General features: G+C 39.2%; 1 protein-coding gene across 1 annotated transcript in view; it reads right to left on the reverse strand.

The window, feature by feature from the left end:
- Positions 1-22,359, reverse strand: part of FRZB (frizzled related protein) — a 31,510-nt gene extending 9,151 nt beyond the window's left edge. Inside the window, exons 1-3 of the mRNA XM_049887599.1 lie at positions 21,249-22,359; positions 14,209-14,256; positions 2,784-2,849 (exon numbers count right to left, since the gene is read on the reverse strand). Coding sequence (XP_049743556.1) covers positions 2,784-2,849; positions 14,209-14,256; positions 21,249-21,726 — 592 coding nt within the window. The 5' untranslated portion in view covers positions 21,727-22,359. The remainder of the gene's footprint in view (positions 1-2,783; positions 2,850-14,208; positions 14,257-21,248) is intronic.
- Between the last annotated feature and the right edge of the window lie 3,552 nt (positions 22,360-25,911).

Raw genomic sequence — 25,911 nt, forward strand, 5'->3', positions numbered from 1 at the left:
GTATCACTATACTTAAAATTCATATTGTATTTTTAAATCTTAGAAAACTAAACCCTTCAAAATTAAGACCCTCGAAGGTTTTCACATCAATTTGTAAAACACGTCCTCAGACAAGCAGCCAGGTATTTTGTATTCTTATACAAACATAACCTTTCCACCTTGGAAATTGCATCCATCATTGGCTAAAAGAAAGTAGACCACTCTTAAGATGAGTGTAAGCCAAAAACAAAAAATTAATTCCATTGAAGAAGTTGGTGTATTTTAGAGGCTTAACTAAGAGGCTTAACTACACTGAGAATTTTCTACTTTATACTTCTTAATACCTATTATCAGATGTTACTCTTACACAGTTTTACTCATTTCTCTCCTTCCAATTTCTATAAAGTATAAAAGTAGAAATGTGTCTTCTCTATATGTCCAACATTCTCTAAAAGAGAGCAATAAACTCATAATTAAATTCATGTTAATAATAAAAAGTTCACTTTAATTGCCATGTGTATTTAATTGCCATGTGTATTTAATTTAATTGCCATGTGTATTTAATTTAATTGCCATGCGTATTCCTTGACTCCACATCACAAATCTTCTCCAGCTGTAGTAATATGACCTTTATTAGTCTCATAGACGCTTGAAAAAAATCACAATAACTTGCCTATTGAATACAGTAAATATTAACTTCCCCTTATTTATCAACTGGAAACTATTAACTGGCCCTTCTAAATATGACAGTAATTGACATTTATTACTCAGAAATACACCAACGCCCAAAGTAATTCTGAATAATCAGAGAAAGGACAACTTTTCCTCCATAATCACTGATAAAATCAGGATAATAATACATCTCACGGGATAGTGGAGAATACTAAACAAGATAGTAGATGGAAACCACCTAGCACCGTACCCAGCGGGGTCAGCAGGCTTTTTCCTCCTACAGTCGAGTTTGGCAGCCACATTTGGATTGGTAGCTATTCAATTAATATTTCGTTTATCAGAATGTCACATTTCTAGTATTAAAAAAAAAAGGTGCCCTCAAGTCGATTCCAACTCATAGCGAGCCTACAGGACAGAATAGAACTGCCCCATAGAGTTTCCAAGGAGCGCCTGGTGGATTCAAAACTGTCGACCTCTTGGTTAGCAGCTGAACTCTTAACCGCTGCACCACCAGGGTTTCCTTTCTAGTCTTAGCTAATAAAAAAATTTCCTTAATTGAATGCTAGCAACTTCTTTTAAGCGTTACTTTCAAACTCTGTCAATGTTTTCCGCGGGGTATACTGACTGAAGCAACCAAGTTTGGTTCGTGTAACCTTTCCTTATGCCTCGAAGTGCTCTTCTGTTCACCTCAGTGTAGCTGAACTTAGAACACACCCTGAAACACCAACATTTGAGCTCAAATTCTTTTCAGCTTCCTGATAGAGAAGAGTCCCACCTATTTTAAAATTCATCTCTGTGCACTTAATTAGATAGTTCTAAGAAACTCTGGTGGCGTAGTGGTTAAGAGTTCAGCTGCTAACCAAAAGGTCAGCAGTTCAAATCCATCAGGTGCTCCTTGGAAACCCTACGGGCCAATTTTACTCTGTCCTATAAGGTCACTATTAGAATGACTTCACGGCAATGGGTTTGGTATTTTGGTTTAAGATATTATTAGTGCTGCCTAATATGCTTTAAGGAAACCCTGGTGGCGTAGTGGTTAAGAGTTAAGGCTGCTAATCAAAAGGTTGGCAGTTCCAATCCACCAGGTACTCCTTGGAAACCCTATGGGCCAGTTCTACTCTGCCCTATAGGATTGCTAGGAGTCGGAATAGACTAGACGGCAACAGGTTTGGTTTTATGGTTTTAATATGCTTTAAAGTTTCTGAGTGGTGCAAACGTGCAAACTGTTAATTCACTCAAAATGCTGGAGATTCAAATCAAGCCATAGGTACCTCAGAAGAAAAACCTAGAAATCTACTTCCAAAAATCAGCCACTGAAAACCCTATGGTCCTCCTCTCTTCTGATGTCTATGAAGAAGCTATTCTTAAAGGGAAAATGAACCTTCATAGAGGAGGAACTTGGTGAACACCAACTGATCCTTAACCAAGTGCTCCAAGTCAACATTACCAACAATAGGACTGACAGACATCACACGACTCCTAATGTGGTATGCATCATTTATGTACCATCCTCATAAAAAACCACGTGACCTGAGTGTAATCATGAAGAAATAGACAAACTCAAATTGAAGGACTGTCTACAAAACCGGCCTGTGTTCTTAAAAAATGTCAAGGTCGTGAAAGACAAAGGAAGGCTGAGGATCTGTTCCAGATTAAAGGAGATTAAAGAGACATGACAACTAAATGTAACACACTGGATCTAGGATTTTGGGGAGATGGACTGGCTATAAAGAACATGACAATAATTGTTAAAATTTGAACACAGATCCCACATTAGGTGTTAGACTAGGTCAGTGTTAAATATCCTGAATGTGATAATTATATACACAAAGAAATGTGGTTTAAAAAAAAAAAAAAGCCTATGGAGCACTGTTCTGCTTTGACACACATGAGGTCATAACAAGTCAGAATCAAGTCGATGGTGCCTAGTTTAATATGCTTTACAATCAAACATTTGTAAAAAAGTTCGGCCACATGAGATACTTTATTTGGGGCAGGGGAACTATACTCTTAAATACAACTCTTAAAAGTTGTATTTGTTTTTAAGCCTTACTCTTGAACAGCTCTAAACACTAACATACATACCCTTCTTAATACAGTGGTTTCTGGCTCTACCTTGAAGATATCCTTACCATAGTTGTAATTGTTCCGGAAATAAGTCTTCTGTGTAGCTCTAATTGGCTTACATTTGCAGCGTTCTGAAAAATACAATATGTTAGCTATAAGTAAAATTTCAACGTTTGCTTTCTTTTGTATATTCACATTTTTTGAACTACATAGGGTTGCTATGAGTAGGAATTGACTTGACGGCAAGGTTTGGTTTTATATAGCCTCTAATTCAATACCAATATATTCGTAAGTTTTCACCTTCAAAAAAAAAAAAAACACCCAAATCATGAGGAAGCACTGTTCATCAATGTTGTAGATGGAATTGTGCCTCCCAAAAACATGTGTTGTAAATCCCAACCCCTATACCTGTGGCTATAATTCCATTTGGGAATGAGTTTTCTTTGTTATGTTAATGAGACAGTATTGACAGTATTAGTATACAGTGTGTCTTAAATCACTGTATTTTGAGATATAAAAGCAGATTAAGCTCAAGCAAGCAGGCAGGCAGAGACGAGGGAAAGGTAGATGCCAAACCACATGAAGATTGCGGAGGAACAGAAGCTCAAAAGAGACAAGGACCTTCCTCCAGAGCTCACAGAGAAAGTCTTCCCCCTAGAGCTCGCACCCTGAACCTGGACTTCTAGCCTCCTAACTGTGAGAAAATAAATTTCTGTTTGTTCAAGCCATTCATTTGTGGCATTTTTGTTATAGCAGCACTAGATTAACTAAAATCGCCACCATGCATGACAGTGTGACCCCTGCTTAGTTCATATGGGAGTAGAATCAATACCTACTTAGAGGCAATTTTCGCTTATGCTCAAGTAATTGGTTTACCCCTGCAGAGTACTACTTAAATTTGTATATGTTTTACAGATCACACAGTACTGCTCCAATTATTAGCTCATGGATCTGAAAGCAACTCAACCAGACAAGCTGGTGTTATTACCACCTTTGTTTACTGATGAGACTCAGAGGGGCTAAATGGCCTGCACAAGATAGTAATTGGTAAATCAAGGAATTCAACATACCTTTCTCTGACTTGAAATCCAGTGAGCTTAATGAAGGTCCTAAGAAGAGGGTTGCAAGCCCCTTTTCTAGGTAGAACAGCTGCTATTTAACTCAAGGATGCATATTTTGAAAGGAGAAATTCCATATATTTTTAAATATTTGATAAACGATAAAAACATTTTCTATGTAATACAGGTATATGCAATACAAGTTCTAATTATCTCAAAATATTTCATATATAGCATAGATCATTTAATATCTTGGAGAATGGATTATTATACCTTTATATCTTTGCACTGCCAAGATAGCTAAGAAATACACAGAATAAACATGGTAAATGGCTAGTAGTCATTACACAACTATAAAATAATACACAATTATCTTGGAAAACATTTTATTGTATGCAAAGACTTCTATAATGCCCCTGAAAAAGCTTTATTAAAAATGAAATAGCATGAGTTTCTTCTATTTTGAACAGAAAAAGAAAAAAAAAAATAGAAGAAGAACATATGAACCAGAGAAAGAAAGCCAATAGAAAAGTTTTGTTTAAACAATGTTTTATGTTAGTGCGGAGAGCAATAAAGGACAGGAGCTGTTGTTAACCATTGGATATTGTGTTTTCTAATCAAAATAAAGTTTATTTCCATTTGAAGTTGTAGATAATATGCTATAAAGTAGCAGCCCTGTGGAGACATAGTACCTTACTGTCAGCTCTAAGTTTTAGAGAAAAGCATCTCCACTGGTGATGGGCAGCTGCACACTAAGCTTTCCCAATAGTTCTCACCCTGTGAGAAATAAGAATTTCTCAATAGTATGCACCACACTTACCTTGTTCCGCAGATGATCCTTAACACATGATTTCTGTATGAAGTTCTCAGCCCAATAAACAGTGTGTAATACCAGTGCAGAGGTGGGGGAGTGGGAGTGGAGCCATTAGTGACTCAGTGCTAGAATTCTCGCCTTCCATGCAGGAGACCCAAGTCCTATTCCTGGCAAATGCATCCTGTGTGCAGACACCACCCATTTGTCAGTGGAGGCTCATGTGTTGCTATAATGCTGAATAGGTTTCAGTGGAGCTTCCAGACTAAGTTGGAGGAAAAAGAAGCATCTGGAGGTCTACTTCTAAAAATCTGCCAAAGAAAACTCGATGGATCACAATAGTCCAATCCACAACTAATGAGGATGGTGCAGAACTGGACAGCGTTTTGTTCTGTTGTGCAAAAATCAGCCAAAGAAAACTCAGTGGATCACAACAGTCCAATTCACAACTAATCATGAGGATGGTGCAGGACTGGACAGTGTTTTGTTCTGTTGTACATGGGGTCACCATGAATTGGTGGCTGACTCAACAGCAGCTAACAACAACACACCAACATCACTGTAACCAGGTGTTCCTTAGAAGTGAGAATGCAAGACTTCGACTTGAATAATTAGGACACATCATCAGGAAAGACCAAGTGCTAAAAAAGGACATCATGTTTGGTAAAGGCGACAACAAAAATTAGGGAAACTCTCAGTGAGATGGATTGACACAATGACTGCAACAATACACTTAAACACACCAACAGTCATGAAGACAGCACATCACTGGGCAACGTTTTGTTTTGTCATACATAAAGTTGCCATGAGTCGGAGCAAATTCAATGGCAACTAATGCCAACACTAACATCAGTGCTTGAAAGAAAATGAGAAGTTATTATATTTTTCCTGACTACCTGTATAGAAGTTTTATTTTACAGTAAAATGTTACACATATTTTAAAGGCAAAGTGAGATGCCTGAAATTAAAGACGACAGAGCTGATTTCACTGCTAGATGACAAAGTCCAGGATGTGTCCATGGAAAAGAATGGCTGGGGTAGAGTGGATGAGCAGCTTAGAGAAGAGCAAAAGTCAAAGCACTGGATGGCTCCTCTACTTTATCATCAGAGTCATCAAAATGGCAACAGGGAGGGGTACCATTGTAGAATTTGTTTTGATAGCCTTTAAGTGGAAGTTGGACTGTATACAATTTTATCTTCCAGAAGGTCAGTTCTACCACCCTCCTAGAAACATCTAGAAATGGTGAAACATCCATGGAACCCCATCCCTAGAACCACCTTCTCTCTTCTTAAAATTGCAAGTCCAAGTTACCAAATGGACACTTCATGAAAAATCTAGAGGGCCTTACTATTCCCAGGACATTAAAAAAAAAAAAAAAAAAAAACCCTCATCTAAATGATGAAATAAATAAACAAACGAATAAGCAAAAGACACCTTCTGCAGAATCAGAAATCAAGCCAACTGTGCAGATGAAGTAGAGCTATACTACTGCAGTAGAGACCAGAGAAGCACCATGGTTAAAAGCATGGATATTACTGTCAGATATAGCTGAATTTAATATAACATAACATTGATATTATAAAATATAAAAATATTTCAATAAAGAACTCAATTCATAGTAATTTGCACTTTGTAAAAGGGAATTGCTTAAGATCGAGGTGTCTAACCTGATGTTAATAAGGAAATATGGTTTATCCCTTTAGGATTTATGCCACTGGAAAATTTAAAATAAACTGCCTTTCTCAATGTCTCTGGATCCAAGAAGTCATTCAAGATAAACAAAATACAGAAAAAGGTGATGCAATTTTGCCTGTTTTCTTTTGTTACATCTTAAGTGTTGCATTCGTGATGTATTCTACAGAGGTCAAATAATAAGAAGATAACCTAAGATAACCTCTTAGAAGGTTATATATCTACTCCATGTCAAGCACATAGACAAAAGGAGTGGACTTTCCAGTCAACTGCTCCCTCCTTTCATTTCATGACCTTTGCATATAGTATGTTTGATACTCAGTGGGTGTTCATTAAACTTTTAATGGATGGTGGAATGGACAAACTAATTAACTATGAAGTTTTTAGAGTCCTGGGGAAATGATGGTGTCACATATCAAATAAGAAAGTTGTATGAAGGAAATTTTTAATAAAAAAGATAACTTTAGTCATTAAACATGTTGAATTTGAAGTACAAAATAGGATACCCAGGTAGAAATATTTACTGGAGGCAAATGTGATACTCTACCTGGGAGAACTATCGGAACTAGATTCACAAAGGTGATGATTAAGCCTATGTAGCTGGATGAACTCCAATAAGAAGGAATAATCAAAAGGAGATAGGATTACCAAAAATGACGAAGAGAAATCCGATAACTGGGAGCTCCTAAAAATCAAACACCTATGCTCATCTAAAGACTTCACCAAAAGAGTAAAAAGACCACCTACAGACTGGGAAAGAATTTTCAGCTATGACATCTCCGGCCAGCGCCTGATCTCTAAAATCTACATGATTCTGTCAAAACGCAACCACAAAAAGACAAACAACCCAATCAAGAAGTGGGCAAAGGATATGAACACAGACTTCACTAAAGAAGATATTCAGGCAGCTAACAGATACATGAAAAAATGCTCTCAATCATTAGCCATTAGAGAAATGCAAATTAAAACTACGATGAGATTCCATCTCACTCCAACAAGGCTGGCATTAATCCAAAAAACACAAAATAATAAATGTTGGAGAGGCTGCAGAGAGATTGGAACTCTTATACACTGCTGGTGGGAATGTAAAATGGTACAACCACTTTGGAAATCTACCTGGCGTTATCTTAAACAGTTAGAAATAGAACTACCATACAACCCAGAAATCCCACTCCTCGGAATATACCCTAGACATACAAGAGCCTTCACACAAACAGATATATGTACACCCATGTTTATTGCAGCTCTGTTTACAATAGCAAAAAGCTGGAAGCAACCAAGGTGTCCATCAATGGATGAATGGCTAAATAAATTGTGGTATATTCACACAATGGGATACTACGCATCGATAAAGAACAGTGACGAATCTGTGAAACATTTCATAACATGGAGGAACCTGGAAGGCATTATGCTGAGCGAAATTAGTCAGAGGTAAAAGGTCAAATATTGTATAAGACCACTATTATAAGATCTTGGAAATAGTATAAACTGAGAAGAACACATACTTTTGTGGTTACGAAGGGGGAGGGAGGGAGGGAGGGAGAGGGTTTTTTATTGATTAATTAGTAGATAAGAACTGCTTTAGGTGAAGGGAAGGACAACACTCAATACATGGAAGGTCAGCTCAATTGGACTGCACCAAAAGCAGTTTCCGGGATAAAATGAATGCTTCAAAGGTCAGCGGAGCAAGGGCGGGGGTTTGGGGACCATGGTTTAAGGGGACTTCTAAGTCAATTGGCAAAATAATTCTATTATGAAAACATTCTGCATCCCACTTTGAAATGTGGTGTCTGGGGTCTTAAATGCTAACAAGCGGCCATCTAAGATGCATCAATTGGTCTCAACCCACCTGGAGCAAAGGAAAATGAAGAACACCAAGGTCACATGACAACTAAGAGCCCAAGAGACAGAAAGGGCCACATGAATCAGAGACCTACATCATCCTGAGACCAGAAGAAATAGTTGGTGCCCAGCCACAATCAATGACTGCCCTGACAGGGAGCACAACAGAGAACCCCTGAGGGAGCAGGAGATCAGTGGGATGCAGACCCCAAATTCTCATAAAAAGACCATACTTAATGGTCTGACTGAGACTAGAGGAATCCCGGCGGCCATGGTCCCCAGACCTTCTGTTGGCACAGGACAGGAACCATCCCCGAAGACAACGCATCAGACATGAAAGGGAGTGGACAGTGGGTGGGAGAGAGATGCTGATGAAGAGTGAGCTAATTATATCAGGTAGACACTTGAGATTGTGTTGGCATCTCCTGTCTGGAGGGGGGATGGGAGGATAGAGAGAGTGGGAAGCTGGCAAAATTGTCACGAAAGGAGAGACTGGAAGGGCTGACTCATTAGGGGGAGAGCAAGTGGGAGTACGGAGTAAGATGTATGTAAACTTATATGTGACAGACTGACTTGATTTGTAAACGTTCACTGGAAGCTCAATAAAAGTTAATAAAAAAAAGAAAAGGAGATAGGTGCAAAAGCTAGGCACAGAGCCTTGGGGAATACCCATAGCTGGGGCACAGGAGTAGAACTAGAACAATTTGTATACTAGCTAAGGGTGAAGAACGATTAAGAAAGAGAATTGGTTAAAATTATCAAGTGCTGCAAAGTAATGAAAAAAGACTATATTTGTAGCTACTCCAGAATTATAAAAATACTTTTTAATCTATTAATTTTCTTCCAAAGGAGGGTAGAAGTTGACCCACATTAATTCGATCTCTATATCGCTTTGCTATGAGTCAGGATCAACTTGATGACAGTGAGTTTTTTGGTTTTATACACAGTGAACATTTACACTAAAAGGAAACCTGGATTCCTTCCCAAAATTGGTAGGGGGCCCATGGAGAAGAAAAAGGATTGCAAAAGAGATTGTATCTGTACTACCCAAGCTAGGGATAGGCCATCCCAATAAAAAAGGGGTGGCTAAGGCAAGCTTCTATAGGGTCGCTATGAGTCGGAATCGACTCGAGAGCATTGGGTGGGTTTTGGGGGCAAGCTTGGCGGCCACATGCAAACAGGAATCTTCAATTACTTAGCTGCCACTTAGCCACCCAGAAGAGTTCCTCTGAAGGAACTTTGAAGAAGGGCTTCGAACAGAAGATTTGATCTGGCTCTAACCCCATGCTGAGAATTTGCATTTCTAACAAGTTCCCTGCTGAGAATTTGCATTTTTATCCCAGAGATACTGAATCAGAACCTACATTTAACAAGATCCCTAGGTGATTCTTATGTATAACTTCCCAGGAACTTGTTAGAAATGCAGATTTTCAGTAGGGGTTAACAGGAAAGAATCTGTTAGAAGCCCTGCTTTGAAATAGGAACAGGAAGAGGTTAGTGATACTCTGGGAGAGTATCTTATTTACAGTAGGGGACACTGTTACTGTTTCCCTAATTAGAAGGTATATCAGAAGGGAACTCAGAGGTCAATACAATCTGATTCGATGTTAGGAAACAGACCCAGAAAAGTACAGCATCTTGGTCATATTCATACAATTAGTTAGTGTTAAAATTTACTAACTACATCTCCTTTCCGGAGAAGTTGTGTTTTTTCAGATGTAAAAACTCATAATTTGCTCACCAGCACAAAAAAGTGGTGAAATTATTTTTTGAAATTATTTTAATAAAAACATACCCTTTCATGGACCCATTTGAATACCTGCCTTAATCTTCTGTGCTGATATGACAAGACCAGATGACTTGATGGAATAGAACTAAAATGGTTTTTCTCTATATTCCTTGCTGGAGAAACTAGAAAGGATCTGCTCCTTGTTATGACAGTGGGTTTGCAATAGCAAAACACACAAATTGGAAGTGTCTCAGAATCATTATCTCCAAAACACAAAGAAAAGTGTTGAGCTTCGTTCCTTCTTCAGTGCTCCCAGTGAGCACTACTGTGCTTTGAGGCAAGGGATAAATTAGCTGGAGGGGTAGAAATTCTTTTCCAAATTCCAGAAATAAACAGCTTGACACATTTGAAAGAGAGGCTATGTGGGTTACAATGTTTTTTGTGTCTCCCTCATTTCCTGTTTTGTTATGATCAACCTCAGCTGTTACATTACCCTGAAGTATAAAATTTTGAGTACAGATTATTATTTCCTTTTGAAATATGTCAATATGTTAGTGTGTTTTTTCACAACTATAATGAATTTTAGTTTTGTTTGTTTGCTTTCATCACTGCCATTTCGCCAGCAAAATTTTTATTAAAGAGGAAGAGTAAACTCTGAACCAGGGAACACTACATCCATTCTAGGTAGTTTTATACACTGAATGTTTGAATACTGTTTGTAGTGTCGTTAATGTCCTCTTCTCCTTTTCACACACTTAAGTGTTATTCTAACATAGCTTCTGGACAAACTGATAGTGCATGCATGCATTTGACCAGAAATGTTGACTCACCAGTTGCAACATTAAATAAATGAGCTTTTTGGTTTACTTTAACCAGACATAATAGTAGGAATGGTCCTTAAAATAGCACCATTGCTGGACACCAATGGTTTCCAACTGATTTGTGACATTAAAGAACATTGTCAATTACATCAAGAAGGTAACAAAATAATTCTAAATAAATAATTTTAATTCACTTAAATTTTTAAGAAGATCATGGTTTGTTGGGGTACCTTTGGTAGACATTGCCATGGGTCAAACACTTGTTACCATGATAAGATTCAGAGGAAAACACCAGTGAAAACTGTCCCAAGTTAATCAAAATCAATGTTGCAAATTATTTTACATAATCATAAATGTTCAGCTTCCACATATAAGACACCTTGAAAAAGCAGGACATACTGGCCCAAATCAGTGCAGACGGAAGAAGTACATAGTAACTAATGGTACTTACAACATTCTTGTAGAAACAAATGCAGCATTGGTACTAGTAGCAAAAACTGGAAACAATCCAAGTATCCATGAACATCAGAATAAATAAATGTAGTATAGTCATATGATAGGATATGTTAGAGCAATGAAAATCTACTGCTATATACAATATATAATAATGAAGAGCAAAAAAAGCCCCCCACACACATATACACACATGCACACACAATACTGTAGTATTCCATTTATATAAAGCCCAAATCAGACAAAATTAATCTACAGGTATGAAAACTCCTGTTACTAGGTATCCTTGGTGAAAAAGGTAGGAGCAGTGATTTGAAAGAGGCACAAGGAAGACTTCTGTATGGATATATATATATATACACACATATCATATATAAAATACAGATGTTATATATTTTGATCTGTGTGGTGGTTACTTGACAGTGGTTACTTTTGAAAATGCACTCAGCAATATGCTTATGATTGTGTACTTTTCTGCATGTATGTCATACTTCATCTAAGTTTTATAGTTAAGATGGAATAAGCAGAGTCCATCCTGTCTTTCCCACTGAATGCAGCTATAAAAGATGAGAAGAATGAATGAAGCAACTCCTTAAGGACTATAAAAAGTAAATAGTAGTAGGCAGATTGGGGAAGACGACCAGTAACATCAAACTGATGATATTGGTGAGTCTACCATTATTCCTCCTCTGGTATCCCCAGCCTGGACTCAACACAGCTCATAACATGGTAGTGGACATCCATGCAAAAAGAATATTCTTGGAGGAGCCCTCTAGTTCTGGCTCAAGAAGTGCAAGAAGAGTCTCCTAACACTCCCTTCTCTTCCAACTCAGGCCTCAAACAATCCAGGGGTAGTGGTAGCAGCAACGATGGAAGCAAGTGAAGCCCTCCAAACCAAAAATCCAGGGCCGTCGAGTCGATTCCGACTCATAGTGACCCTATAAGATAGATTAGAACTACCCCATAGAGTTTCCAAGGAGCGCCTGGCGGATTCAAACTGCCGACCGTTTGGTTAGCAGCCATAGCACTTAACCACTACGCCACCAGGGTTTCCAGTGAAGCCCTCAGAAACCTAAAATTCTAAGAAAGGGGAACCTTCCTCTTTGATGGATGTGCTTATGAGCCAAGAGAGTGAGAGAAAATCCCCATTGCTTTTTCTCTATGTCCTCCCTCCACTTGGGCCCATATCCAGGACCAATTATAGGGTGTGCATGACAGAGTGGGGTAAATAAAGCCCAAGCTTTTGAGCCAAAGTGCCAAACGGTAAAGTTCCAGGGTACTGAAAAGTACCAGGGAGATTACAGAGAGAGAGGTGCTTGGGAAAGCAATCCCATAGTTGTTTATGAACTACTGGGATCTCCCCTGAGCTGGGCTTGTGTGGCTTTGACATTAAACAGTCTCCCACAGATTTTAAAAATTGAACTATTTAATATACCATTGCCCTGGTCCCATATTGGTCACTGGGTGGCGCACACATGTATAGGTCTGAAAGGCACTGCAAAGGTTTTAGAAATGGAATTGACACTAAAATGAAAATCCGCAGAAGGCTGACCAGAATCTGTAGTCCAAATCTTCCTGGGTTGATTCCTGCTAAAACAAAAATATCTACATTCTCCATAGAATTTTAAATAGGACTCAAAGTCTTATAATGCTCAAAATTAAATGTTCATAATATTCAAAATTCCAATATACAATCCTAAATAACTCTACATATGAAGAGCTAGGAAATCTCAACTTGTATATGACAATCAGATGACGCAGATGTTAACATTATCTGACAATGATTTTAAGGTAACTTATAAAAATGCTCCGACAAGTACGGGTGGTACATCTTTGAAATGAATGGAAAGATAGAAAGTCTCAGCCAAATAGAGAGAGAGAGAGAGAGAAGAACCAAACCGAAATAAAAAAAAAAACCTTACTGGATAGGCTCAAGGGCAGAATGGAGATGACAGAGTCAAGAGTCAGTGAGCTTGAAAATACACTAATCTAATATAAACAAGACAGAAAAAAAAAGATTGAAAAAGAAAAATGAACACAGTCCCTGGGACCTGTGGGACAACATCAAAAGATCTAACATTGGTATCATCATAGTCCCAGAGGTATGAGTGTGATAAATAAATAAACGAAGAAATAATGCCTGAAAGCTTCCAAAATCTGCTAAAAATATAAATTTATAAATTCAAGAAGCTTAGATAACCCTTAACATGATAAAAAAAAAATTTTTTTTTTATAAACCCAAAGAAATAAATCCCCAGACACATCACAACCTAACTGCTGAAAACTAAAAGAAAAAAAACTGAAAGCAACCAGAGAAAACTGACACATTATGTACATTGCTAGTGTATAATTGAACAGTTACATTTTGGAAAACAGTTTGGGAGTTTTTAACAAAGTTAAGCATACGCTTAACCTATAACCCAGCAATCCCATTCTTAGCTTAGAGAAATGAAAACTTACAATCACAAAAAAATTTGTACACAAATGTTTATAGTACGTTATTCATGACTGCCAAAAACTGAAAACAACCTAAATGCCCTTCAACGGGTTAATGGAAAAACAAATAGCCATACATCCAAGTAATGAAATACGCAGTAAGAAAAAAGGAATGAACAATTCATACATGCAACAACTTGGATGAATGTCAAAGGCATTATGCTGAGTGAAAAAAAGCTGATATCAAAAGGTTATATACTCTCACTCCATTTACATGATAATCTCAAAGACAAAACGATAGCCATAGATAGAGAACATACCAGTGGTTGTCAGGGGTTATGGGCTGGGGGACTGTGATTATAAAGAATAGCTCAAGGGAGTTTTTTGGGATGATGGAACTGTATCCTGATTGTGGCAGCTGCAGCTCCACAAATCTATGCCTGTGTTCAAATTCACAGAATTGTACACCAAAAGGAATGATTCATTTTATTATATGTTAATTTAAAAATAAAATTAATATAAATATTTATTTAAGTTTATCTTAAAATGTAGGTTTCAAATGTCTCCAGGTAAGACTTGGGGATCTAGGTTATAACAAAAACTAATTTTACCCACAAATAAAATCAGGAAGATAATGATATACTCACCGCTGCTTGCCCCTCTACAGTTTCCATTACTAGAATCCATAGGAAAATCTGAAAGGAGGCGATAGAATAGAGAGAACAAGAACATATCTATTATTATATTATTTCAAGTATTCGCATATAAAAATCTAACTTAGTCACAAGTTTGATTTGGGTAACAGCCCAGGTGTCTTAGAAAAATAGTCACCTATTCATGTCCTGAGGCTGGCACTTCATCATTTGTTGGTCAGATAACCGTAAGATCAATTCTTTTGTCTGAGTAAAAGGTGGACAGTCTTTTTAAATCCTCATCGTTTGCGCATAAAATTTCAGGATTTAATCTACTTAAGATTTGAGTTTCAGGAGATTTGTGAATCCTGATATATCACAATAAAACCTCTGCACATATTAGGCACTCACCAGACACTTGTAACTTAATTACTGAAAGAACAAAACATACTTCTTCAATAAATAAAAGAATCATGCTACTGGCATACATTTAAATCCTTAATGCCTAGAGAAAACATTCAGAAAGTATTCTTGTACCCTTTGATATCTGCTGACCAAATAGTTCTTCAACAGAAGTGAAACCTACCATTCAGAAATTATTTAAGCCAGTGCGATTAATAGACATGGCAATAATTAGAAATTGCATTTATTCTTTTCATGATCCCATAAATACCAGGAAATGATATGATAAGGGTGTTCTGTGTTCTAATCAAGAAAGCAGCCTCTAATGAATAACACTGATTCCCATAGCAAAACACTATGCTGAGAGATACTGCTCCTAGCTAGGTATTCTTATTGACACCCCTACTGTGATGTCAAAGGCACCCTGGTGGCTCAGTGGTTAAGCACTTGGCTGCTAATCAAAAGGTTGGCAGTTTGAACCCACCAGCCAGATAAAGATATGGCAATCTGCTTCTGTAAATATTACAGCCTAGGAGACCCTAGAAGGCAGTTCTACTCTGTCCTACAGGGTTGCTATGAGTCAGAATTGACTTGCTGGTACACAACCATTGAAATGTCAACAGATTAGTACCAATAGTGCCTAGGACCTATTGAATATGGGAAATGAGTAAAGGGATTGAGTCAAGGCTAACTCCCAAGCCAAGACAACTAGGGTGGGTGGTCCCTCTCACCAATGTAGAAAGTACTAGGAAAAAAAAAAAGGCATATGAGGGTGACGAAATGGTGAATTCATTCTGGGACGCACTAAGATTGAGAGGCCTGGGGTTAGACATGAAAATCTGGAATTTAAACTCTCTGTTATCTCAAAAGTGCTGTGAAGTAGTACTCTCTTATCTCCTAGAATCATGGTCCAGGGCCACTTTCTATTCTCTGAAGCCATATATAAATAGGCTTTCAAAATACAATGGAAAATACTTTGTCCCTTTAAATACAGTGCTACGGACAAAAGACTCAGATTTTCTATCAATTTAGGAATCACCTCTTTTCTTAGTAAGAGAAGAAGTATAGTGTAGAACAGGCCCTGGATTGAATCCTGACTCTCTTTCCTACCAACTTTATGAATTTAGACAAGCCATTAATGTCTCTATATGCCTCAGTTTCCTTTTCTGCAAAATGGGAATAATAGTACCCACTATATAGTTATTGGAAACCCTGGTGGCATAGTGGTTAAGTGCTATGACTGCTAACCAAAAGGTCAGCAGATTGAATCCACCAGGCACTCCTTGGAAACTCTATGGGGAATCAACTCACTGACAGCGGGTTTGGTTTGGGTTTTATGTCGCTATTATGAGAGTTATATGAGCTAACAGTCCTACTCTGTAAGACAGGGTCACTATGAGTAGTAATCGACTCACCGACAATGGGTTGGGTTTGGGTTTTATGTAGTTATGAGAATCAATGAGCAAATATGCATAAAGCACATAGGACAGCACCTAGCACATGGTAAGTGCTGTTCTTATTCTGTTGTTGCTAATGATGCCCACACTAAGGATGGCCATATATCCTCTACCAATGAGGTGGTGGTAGTTGTTAAACACACATCATGCTTTGCAATTTATTAATCACTTTACATGAATATTCCTTTCATTCTTTACAATCTCTAGTCAATGTCAATGTCAAACGACTTGCTCAAGGTACAAAATTAATGGCAAATCTAAAATGGTTAATTTTATATGTCAGCTTGGCTAGGATATAGTACCCAGTTACTTAATCAAACACGAATTTATGTGTTGCTATGATTGTAGTGGCTAACATCTACAATCAATTAACTTTAAGTGCAACAGGTTACCCTTGAAAATTTGGGTGGGCCTCACTCAGCCAGTTCTTCAATTTAAGAGCAAAAACTGAGGCTTCCCAGAAAAGAACTCCTGCCCAGTTTCTGGCCTGCCGTAGAAATTTCAGACTTGTGAGTCCCCACAGTCGTGTGAGCCGATTTCTTAAAACAAATCTCTCAGTTTCTTCTGTTCTGTTTCTCTGGAGAACCTGACTGATACACCAGCTAAGAGTCTGTAACACCAAAAATTTGGTTTTCTTTAAATTGAAGAAATATCTAACTTTTAATTATTCAAGCTATATGTCTCTATAGTGGGCTCTTGGTATCCCCTTTCTAGACATCTAATAGAAACAGAAAGTCCAAATACAACTTAGTCAATTTTTCTACTTATTAAAAAAAATTTTTTTTTTTTTTTATTTATAGAAACAACTATTTGAATGTTTGGTGGGAATGAAATAAAAAATGAATGATAATGTTTGAGGGCTACACAGACTCGATGACCTATGCTTCCAAGATTCCATTACCACTGATAATCGAGTAAGCTGTGAATAAAATTAAACACCATTAACACTCTGAAATACTCTTCCCCGTCCCATCTAGAGTGCTTTTTTATACAATGAAGGATCCTTAGAATCATGTTTTCTCTTTAGTCTTAATCTAAAATTTCCATCTCTCATTTTTATTCCATTTTTCTCCTCGTGTCACACTATATAATTCTTCTTCCTTCTTGGTATTTGGCCCCTCAGATATTTGTAGACCGGGGCTAAAGAAAAGACTGCCTGTTCCTCAGAGAGTGGAGAAATGATTAAACAGCAGTTCATGCATGTGAAAGTTGGCGCAGCCCTGCCAGTCAGGAGAAGGCCTAGAAAAATCTGTTGAGCAAGAGCTGGGGTGACAGGTTAGCACTACCACGGAAACTAGCTATGACTGAGGAGTGATTATAAAGCCTTTGGCATGGCAAACTGTGGGTGTTGTATAAACAGCTGTTAAATATCACACCATAAATTTTCTTAAATGCTTGATTTCTGAGATAAACTATTTGTAATTAACAGACATAGATTGGTCTTTTTTTTTTTTTTTTCCTTTTGCTGCCGAAGTGTTTTCTTCTGGAGTCTAAGGCCCAGGGCTATTTGTATGAAATGAAACATAAATTTTATATATTCAGAGGAAATAAGATCTTTTCCAGACAGGTCCCAGAATGAAGTTTGTTGCCCACAGCTGAACCGATACAAATTCTAGATAGTATCTGCATTTACCAACATAACCATTTTAAAAAAGAAAACATTTGCTATAGTTATTGCTGTAACAATAACTAGAATAGTAAAACAACACCAGCAGTAACAATTTGTTAAGATCTGCTATGGTCAGGTATTGGACTCAATACTTGATATATGTTATTTAATTTAATCTTTACTGTGCCTTTGAGATGTAGGTGGTATTGTCCCCATTTTACAGATAAGAAAATTTTGAATCAAAGAGGTTATATAATTTTCGTATAACAGTTGACATGGGAAGAGTCAGGATTTACACCCTGGTTTGTCTGACTTCAAGCCTATACTATTTACTCACCATGCCATTCTAAAGATCTGACTAAACGTCTTAACTGGTGGAATGACTAAATTGAGCTGAAATCTCAGATAATTACTTTAAAGCAGTTGAACACGTAACCACAACTTTGTGGTAAATATAAAATATGTAAGGAGAATAAATTTAATGTGAATTCATTAGCAATGGTCAGGATGTGTCCTTTGCGCTATAGAAGTATGTTTGCCCTAAGTATTCTGAAAGCAAAAAGCAATTGAAGCAATAATCCATTTCAACAGAACTTTGCTTTTTAAAATCTCCTTAGTTTGTTTGTGGAGTCATGACATACCATGGGGAAACAGTTCCACGTGAATAGTAGGATCTGAAAACTCTTGGCATTGAAGGAATGTGAAAGACTGTCACATTTTGTTCAGGGAGATGTCATTTTTATATCTGGCTGGGATAGATTCTAGTCTTAAGTCACAAGGACTTCATTTATACCTTGAGGGGGAAAAAAGAAAACTTCCTTTGTGAACTATCATATCTCATTGGACCACAGAATACATTGCATCTTAAACTGACCACATGTGGTAGCTCCTAAGTAATTCCAGGTGTCTGACAGTTTGACCCAGCACAGGCAGTGTAATTTTCAGCAAGCTGGCCCTGGAAGCCAGGAGGCCCTGTAGGCTAGAATCCATACCCCTACTCTCCACCCCCACCTCCCCTTCACTCCCACCTGCCGCCATAATCTCCGGTTCATGCTGGAGGCTGTGGTAAATGTCACGGGGGCAGGGGGATCATCAGTAAAAATATGGTTCCAACTGCCACCTACTCCTTATTTTTCAAGCAAGGATGTTGTCAAAAGCACGTATGATAACGTTTTAAAGAAGTTCAGAAATTAAGTTCCATGGGCTGACAGAATGTTTCATGCAAGTCCTGTTGGAGAGCTTCCATGAGACAGTTGTGCTGGGTTTGGTCCACAGTGATAGGTAATTTGGGGGCATTTAATGAAACTGCTTCCTCTCAATACTGAATAGCATGATATTTGAGAGCCGTTAACCTCGCCAAACCTCACTCATTTGGGGGCCATCTTTAAGAGAGGTTTAAGGGAATATCTTCTTCCAGGGGAGGAATCTGTTTAAGCGTGAACCATTGCCACCTCATTCCTAGCCCTTGGCCTCAGAGGAACACCAGTGCTCAGCTACTACTCCTAAGTGCCTGACAGACCAGGGAAGCAACTGCACTGAGCTCTTCCCAAGTCTGCAGAACCAATGGCGTCAGTGAGAACAGAGATTCAGGAGTGCTTCTTTGGCCCACAGATTAATAATACATTTCTTTCTGATTATTTTATACAACCAGCCAGGGGTGGGTTATCCAATAGGCAAGGTAAACATGGTGGGCAGGGTGCTTACCTTGTTTACCAGATCATCTGTAGTGAACGATTTCACATTTATTCACCACACCAAAGATTCTGCTTCTAGGTATGGCTGGCATTTGTCTCACTCCCAGCCCCACGGGACCTTTCTACACAATCAAAGCCTGTTTTCAATTTACAGTCCCTGACAGGGACAGATTATGCAAGGTAAGCACGGGCTTACTTGGGTTTACTTACTTACCTGTAGTGAACAATTTCGTATGGGTTTGATTGTGGTGAAACCCAGGTGACATTGTTCACTGCTGATTAGTAACACAAGTAAATCTGAGCTTACCTTGCCTATTGGATAATCCACTCCTGCAACCAGCTCTTGGTTCTTGATTAAAATTACAAAAATAGAATATTCAAAAGGTAATAACCAAAGTGAAGTGGACCGTTGATAAGTTCTTAAAATCTTTCTGTTCAGTTTTGGTTTTCCAGCTGTTTGTACAAGTACCTCCCACTTCCCACTTTAGGTTATATGAGCTAATGTGCACAGAAAGTAGCAGAGGGGTCCCTAATTTTTCTGAATTGGTCCCCTGATAACCAAGATCTATTACCAAGAAATGGGCTAAGATCATGAGCTAAGACTGAGCAAGTTGAGAGGAAGAAGGAAAAACTGATGCCCCAAAATGCACAGAGATGGTAGCAAGCGGGTAGCCACGTCTTAAAACAGTCAATCTAGGGACAGTGTGAAAGAAAACCCCTCTAAAGGATTGGGTTTATTTTTAAACTATATGAAGGATAAAATTCGAGGTTTGGGTTAGTGAGTAGAAATGATATTGAATTAGAATTAAATGGACCACAGTGAATTAGGTTTAGTTGGGAGACTGAGTGTTTTAAATGTCATAATTAGACCAAACGCTACTGAGAAAACAACTTGCAACTGATTCCACTAAAAGTAGAACTGCAACAGTTTTATGGCAGAGAAAGATGGAAATGAATGTGTGGTTGATGCAGTCACTGAGAAAGGGCATGAAATCAGCTACTAGAGACAAGTTACTTGCAGAGTGTGAGAGTGGGATAAAAATGAATTACTGTTGTGTACGGGAATTAAGGGGTGAGATTACAAATAACTTTACAGGAGTGCATGATGATAACAAGCCTTGAATATAAGTCCTTTCATCCATATGCCATTTACAAAACGACTTGAAGGCATGTGGGCATGCGAAAAGAGCCCAGCAATTTCCCTCTGCCAGCTCTGAGGCTGGAGCAGGTCACAGAAGCTCGTTATTAGCTGCGCATAGCAATGTTTCACAGCTGTGTCAGCCAGGAATGGAAGAACCATTTATCTCATTGAAAAGAGGAGGAAATTTAAGGTGAAGGGAATTGCTCAAACTGGATTTTGAGCAAACACATACCATTAACATCTGTGAGTTGGAGTAAGGTTACTGAAATTATCTTGGCATTTTTAGAGATTAGAAGAAAATAGGGCTTCAGTTTTCTGTTTTCTCCACATAATTTTAACCAGCAGCTAAAACGCTAAAAACACAGAAACCTGTTGGTTGAGAATTCATGAGAATGGGGCAAGAAAGCTCAGCGATCACGAACATATTAAGAAAGTGAAAAAAACAGCATCGCTATGCAATATAGTTACTTTGAGAAACAAAGGGCGGAAAGTGAAGGGACTCAGTTGAGTGTAAATGTGATATGGGTGAAATGAATGGAGTGTTTCTGAAAGACAGATCAGATACCGGAATAAAGGGCATCAGTTTGGAAGGGTAATAAGGTGAGATAAAAAAAAAAAAAAAAGGAATAGTGTTCGAGAGAGGGGTGATCAGAAGAGAAAAGGAAGAATTAAAGAGTGAAAGGAAGTAACAAGGACTCCAAACAGTGAAGAGGCTGAGCGCAGAGGAGAGGCCGATTAGTGTCAGCTCTTACCCGCTCCATCGGCGGTGACAATGGCCTCGGGAGAGATGCACACGCCCCGGTCGTACACCGGCAGCTCCTCACAGGCCAGACTCTCCGGCCACGAGTGACGGTACTTGATGAGTATGGGCTCGCAACCCTGCCGGGCCCGCTCGCACACAGACTTGCAGGGCTTGATGGGCTCGTGCTGGAAGTCAATGGTGCAGATGGGCGCGTACATGGCACAGAGGAAAAAGAGCAGATCGGGGCTGCAGTGGGTGCCCAGCAGACCTTCGAACTGCTCGATGGCCAGGATGGCGTTGGCCTGGGTGCTGTGGTGTAGGTGGTTGGGCATCTTGGTCATGTTCCAGGGCAGGGACTTGCACAGGGGGATGCGGACAGGCTCACAGGCTGCAGCCCGGGCTCCAGGCACCCGGAGCAGGCAGAGCGCAGCCAGGGCGAGCAGCCCCGTCCGCAACAGCAGCATCCCTCCCCGGCTGCCACCGACCATGATCCCTGCAAGATGGGACTGGGTGCAGCAATGGCGTGGACGCCGAGAGGCTGTCCGCCGTCTCCTCCTCCCTCCTTAGGTGGACACAGTGATCTGGGGAGCTTCCCCTCCCCCTGTAATCTTCCAGTTTCCTTGGATCAAATTCCCCCAATGGGGTCCCGCTAGCTGCGCCCAACTCCAGCCGCCGCCGCCCGTGCTGCTCCTGCTCTGGCTGCTCTTCCCCGACGTCTAAGCCTTCTCGGGCAGCACCACCTACTTATTCCCCTCTCTCTGGCAGAAGCACCAGACTTCGCAGATCAATCAGATGGAAGGAAAACCAGAAGAAGCGAGAGAGAATAAAAACAAAAGTAGAAATCAGTCGAGGTAACTGAAGCTCTGGAGTGTCACGTTCCCTAGATCACAAAAGGTGCTTAAAGCAGCATTAAATTTTCCAAAGTGAGGGGGGAGGGTGGGGAAGGGAGGAAGGAGAGGAATCCAGAGGGAAAAAAACGCCTAATGGGGGGCGGGGGACGGGGAGAGAAGGACGCAGTAGGAGTTTGCAAGCCTGGAAGGCTGAAGATCTAATCCTCGGTGTGAGCCGCCGCCGCCGGTAGAGAGCAGCGCCGGCAGAGCCTCGCCGGGAGGTTCGTGACTCTTCACTCCCCACCTCCGGGCCACAGAAAGAGCTCCGCCCCGTGGCGCAGTCCCTGCCCTCCGACGCCTGCTCCCCATCCCCGGAAAAGGGTGGAGGGTCGGGGAAGAGAAGGTCTGCGGGTCGATGGGGTTGGGGAGGGGAGCTTTGAGAAGCAATGAGGATGCGATTATCCAAGGCTTCGCTGATCCGAGTCGTGCACCGCGTTGGAGAGATCGCCTCTTCCCCACCCTCACGCTGGGGAGCCCCTCGTGCCCCTCACTGAGGAAACCCTGGCCCCAGAGATGAGCCCCTAGCCACTCGCAGAAGAGTCCGCCTCAATATCCACCAGGGAGTCTCCACCCCCGACCCCAGTTCCCAACTTGGGAATCCTCCCAAGCCTCAGGAGGTACTCCCTTTAAACAAACTGCAGAAACTTAGACCTGAGGGGGAAAGGTTTAAGCAAAGTCACTTTAAATGTCCGAGTCGCAGATAACACAGCTGTGAACAGTGGTGGAGGCTTATCAACCCAAAGTTTAGTGATGACAGAGATCTGCGTTTTGTTTTGTTTTTTAATATACAAATACTCTTATTTCAATTTTTAAAGAAAGAACCCCAGTAGAAAAGCGGGCAAAGTACTTAAAAGAATCTTTTTAAGTAGGAGATTCAAATGGCAGATAAATATTTGAAACATTGTTCATCCTCTCTAGAAATGAATTACAACTACAAAGAAAGTTTTTGTTCATTAAGTGAGAAATGATTTTTTAAAAAACAACAGTAACCATACTTGATATCGGAAAGCATATAGGGCAATGAGCTCTCATTCTCTGCAGGCAGGATTCTGAAAGAAGAGGTCTGTGTTCTTTAATAACCAGGTGAGGAGAAACTGCCTTTCATAAAAAGAAGAAAACATTGTGTACCATCACAAATAGGCTACCAGAAGCAAGGAGCAGGGAGATTTTTTTCTTCTCTTAAATTTTTCTTTGCCTTGTGGTATCAGAACTTTTGAGTTGCACCTTTTAAGCTTCAGAGCAGAAACTACTGTAAAGCACTTGACTTTTTTTTCTTCTGATTTTACTCACTAAAATAAAACCACACATAATCAAACTCTTCTTATGATCAACTTCATCTAACACTTGAGAGAAAGGTATAGGAAAATTACCTCACACAGGTCATGATGATGGTGATGATGATGGCTATATATTTGTTAAAAACAAACACACAAAAAAATCCTTTCCCTTTCCACCCAGATGAGTTCAATCTAGAGGAAAAAATAGAAAACAGATCTACTTGTGGTCTGCTCCCTCTGCTCCTTCTGTTAATGAGCCCCCCTCTTTCCGTCCCTCCCTTTTGGGTACAGATTGTAAATGAAATGCCCTGCAAAGTCACTGCACAGGACACTTTCAATGGGAAACCATTAAGCAGAAGGGTTGCAGAATGTCAGAATACACAGCCCTCATTGAGAAGAGAAAGAAACAAAGCCTAAAGCAAAACAGGAAGTCACCTTTGCTCTGCATCATTGAAATATTTCTTTGCTTTAATCCGGCCATTTCTCACAGTCGATAATAAGCAGAGAGAATATGCCCCCACTTCAGGGAACACAGTGGGATGTCGATTTCAATTCTCCAACACTGACTTGGAGGCTGCGCTTATAAAATGTAAGTGCTAACTTGAGTTTTATGGAGTTTTATTTCTAAAATCACCATAAACAGCAGTGTGTGACTGCTATGAATTCTTTAGATGGAAGTTTGTTCCACTTAGGAGAAAAAAACAACAGATGGTAGATAGGAGGAGTCATTTAGCTAGTATAAAAACTTTGCCTGGCCTACAATTATTTAGTATCATCTAAGAAACAAGGCCAAAAATTATATAAATCAATGGGTAGAAAATGATTTCACAGGTAACATTTGGAGGAAAAGAAAAGCAATAAAAAAGTCAATATTAGAATATTTGGGGCTATTCTGTATGAAGAAAATGGAGCTGGGATTGTCAATAAATTAGAAGAAGTGAGAGGTAGATAGAATAAAAGGTTTGCTAAATACTTTTTCCCATTCATCTTAAATCTTACAGCACAAGAAGAAATTAGCAAATTGTTTTAATGGTTCTACAACTATCTGAAATAAAGTCTGTTTTCCTTCCTGGGCTCAAACGTCAATTCTGTTCTTTGTCTAACATGATCCCTCACAACTTTTCTTTCATCCAAATTTGTACTTTTTATCACAACTCAAAATAAATTTCACTGCCTTCAGGAAGCCTTTTTGAGTATCCTGCCTGATTCTGTTCATATTTCTAGGTAGTTCCCCTTGAACATTTTTGGTTTTTGGAAACTATTCTTTAGCACGTGACAGTTTATTGCTCAAAAAAAAAAAAAAAAAAGCCCATTATTTTGTCTGAGTGTGTTCTGCCTTCCTAAATAGCAGGTACACTTTTTTAAAGAAATCTTCTATTTCTTTCGAAATGGACATTTGAGAAATATTGGCTGACGGAATTTGGAATGCAATATTTTAAATATTAAATCATAAATGTCTTAAAGAGAAGTAAAGTACAAATTCACTAAATAGTTGAGGTTTGAAAATAGGCTATGTAATCATGGAGGAAACACACAAAAAATTAGATATAGTGTACAGTCTCCATTCATAGATAAGCCGTTCCCTCCAAAATGAGTGCCTTCAAACATGTAAAGAAAATTAAGGGTGAAACCTGGTCCCTTAGAGAAAATAGGTCATAGGTAATTTGTTTCTTTTATGTTCTATTTTACAGTTTTATTTAGCCAGAATTTAACTGACAGAATACTGATCTTTGTGTAAAACTGCACCTGGGCTACAAGAATGACACCTGATTGCTTTAGATATTTCTCCATAACTGTACAAAGATTTCCTACTAGACAACCTGCAGGCAACATACAAGAAGCTGGAGAACTGGAGCTTTTAAATGGTATCTTAAAAAAAGACCACATAGCAATAGTGGTCTTTCAGAACTCACCTCTTAGAACTAAGGACAAAAAATAAAGAACTATGTGCAGTGGAGTTCATATTTGAGGAAGTTGTCAAAGGGGCAAATGCAAGATACCCTGTTGAAAACATCTAATCCAGACCAGATGCCAGGATTTCTGCAGGGCTCTCCAAGACACATCCAGTAGGCCTTTCCCACGATGGGGTAACTTCAGGAGTAATCACTAGCATCTGGCTTTGTAAGAGCTGCAGCATAGCACTCCCTAGCACTGAGTTGGAGCCATTGGCCATTTCTAGGTTCAACAGCTGCCTGGGAAGTGCACCCAGAACCAGTCATGGCCAGCCAGAGTCTTCTTAGACTGCATGGTGGCATTATGGTCATTGGCAATTCATTTAATTGCCTGTGTCAAGGATTCCTGTGGTGATGTGAAGAAAAGATCTTGCTAGTGATCATTACCGTGAAAAAGCCTTATTACCAAAATTTAAATTTGACCAATTTACAAAAAAACCGAAATCGCATTGTTTTCTTCTCTCAATATTTCCATATTGACATTATATCTCATCTGTTTAAATTAACTTTTACCCTAGATTCCTGATCATGAGACTACCTACTTATTTCTTCTA

Source organism: Elephas maximus, chromosome 6 (assembly GCF_024166365.1).
Source record: "Elephas maximus indicus isolate mEleMax1 chromosome 6, mEleMax1 primary haplotype, whole genome shotgun sequence".
NCBI lineage: Eukaryota > Metazoa > Chordata > Mammalia > Proboscidea > Elephantidae > Elephas > Elephas maximus.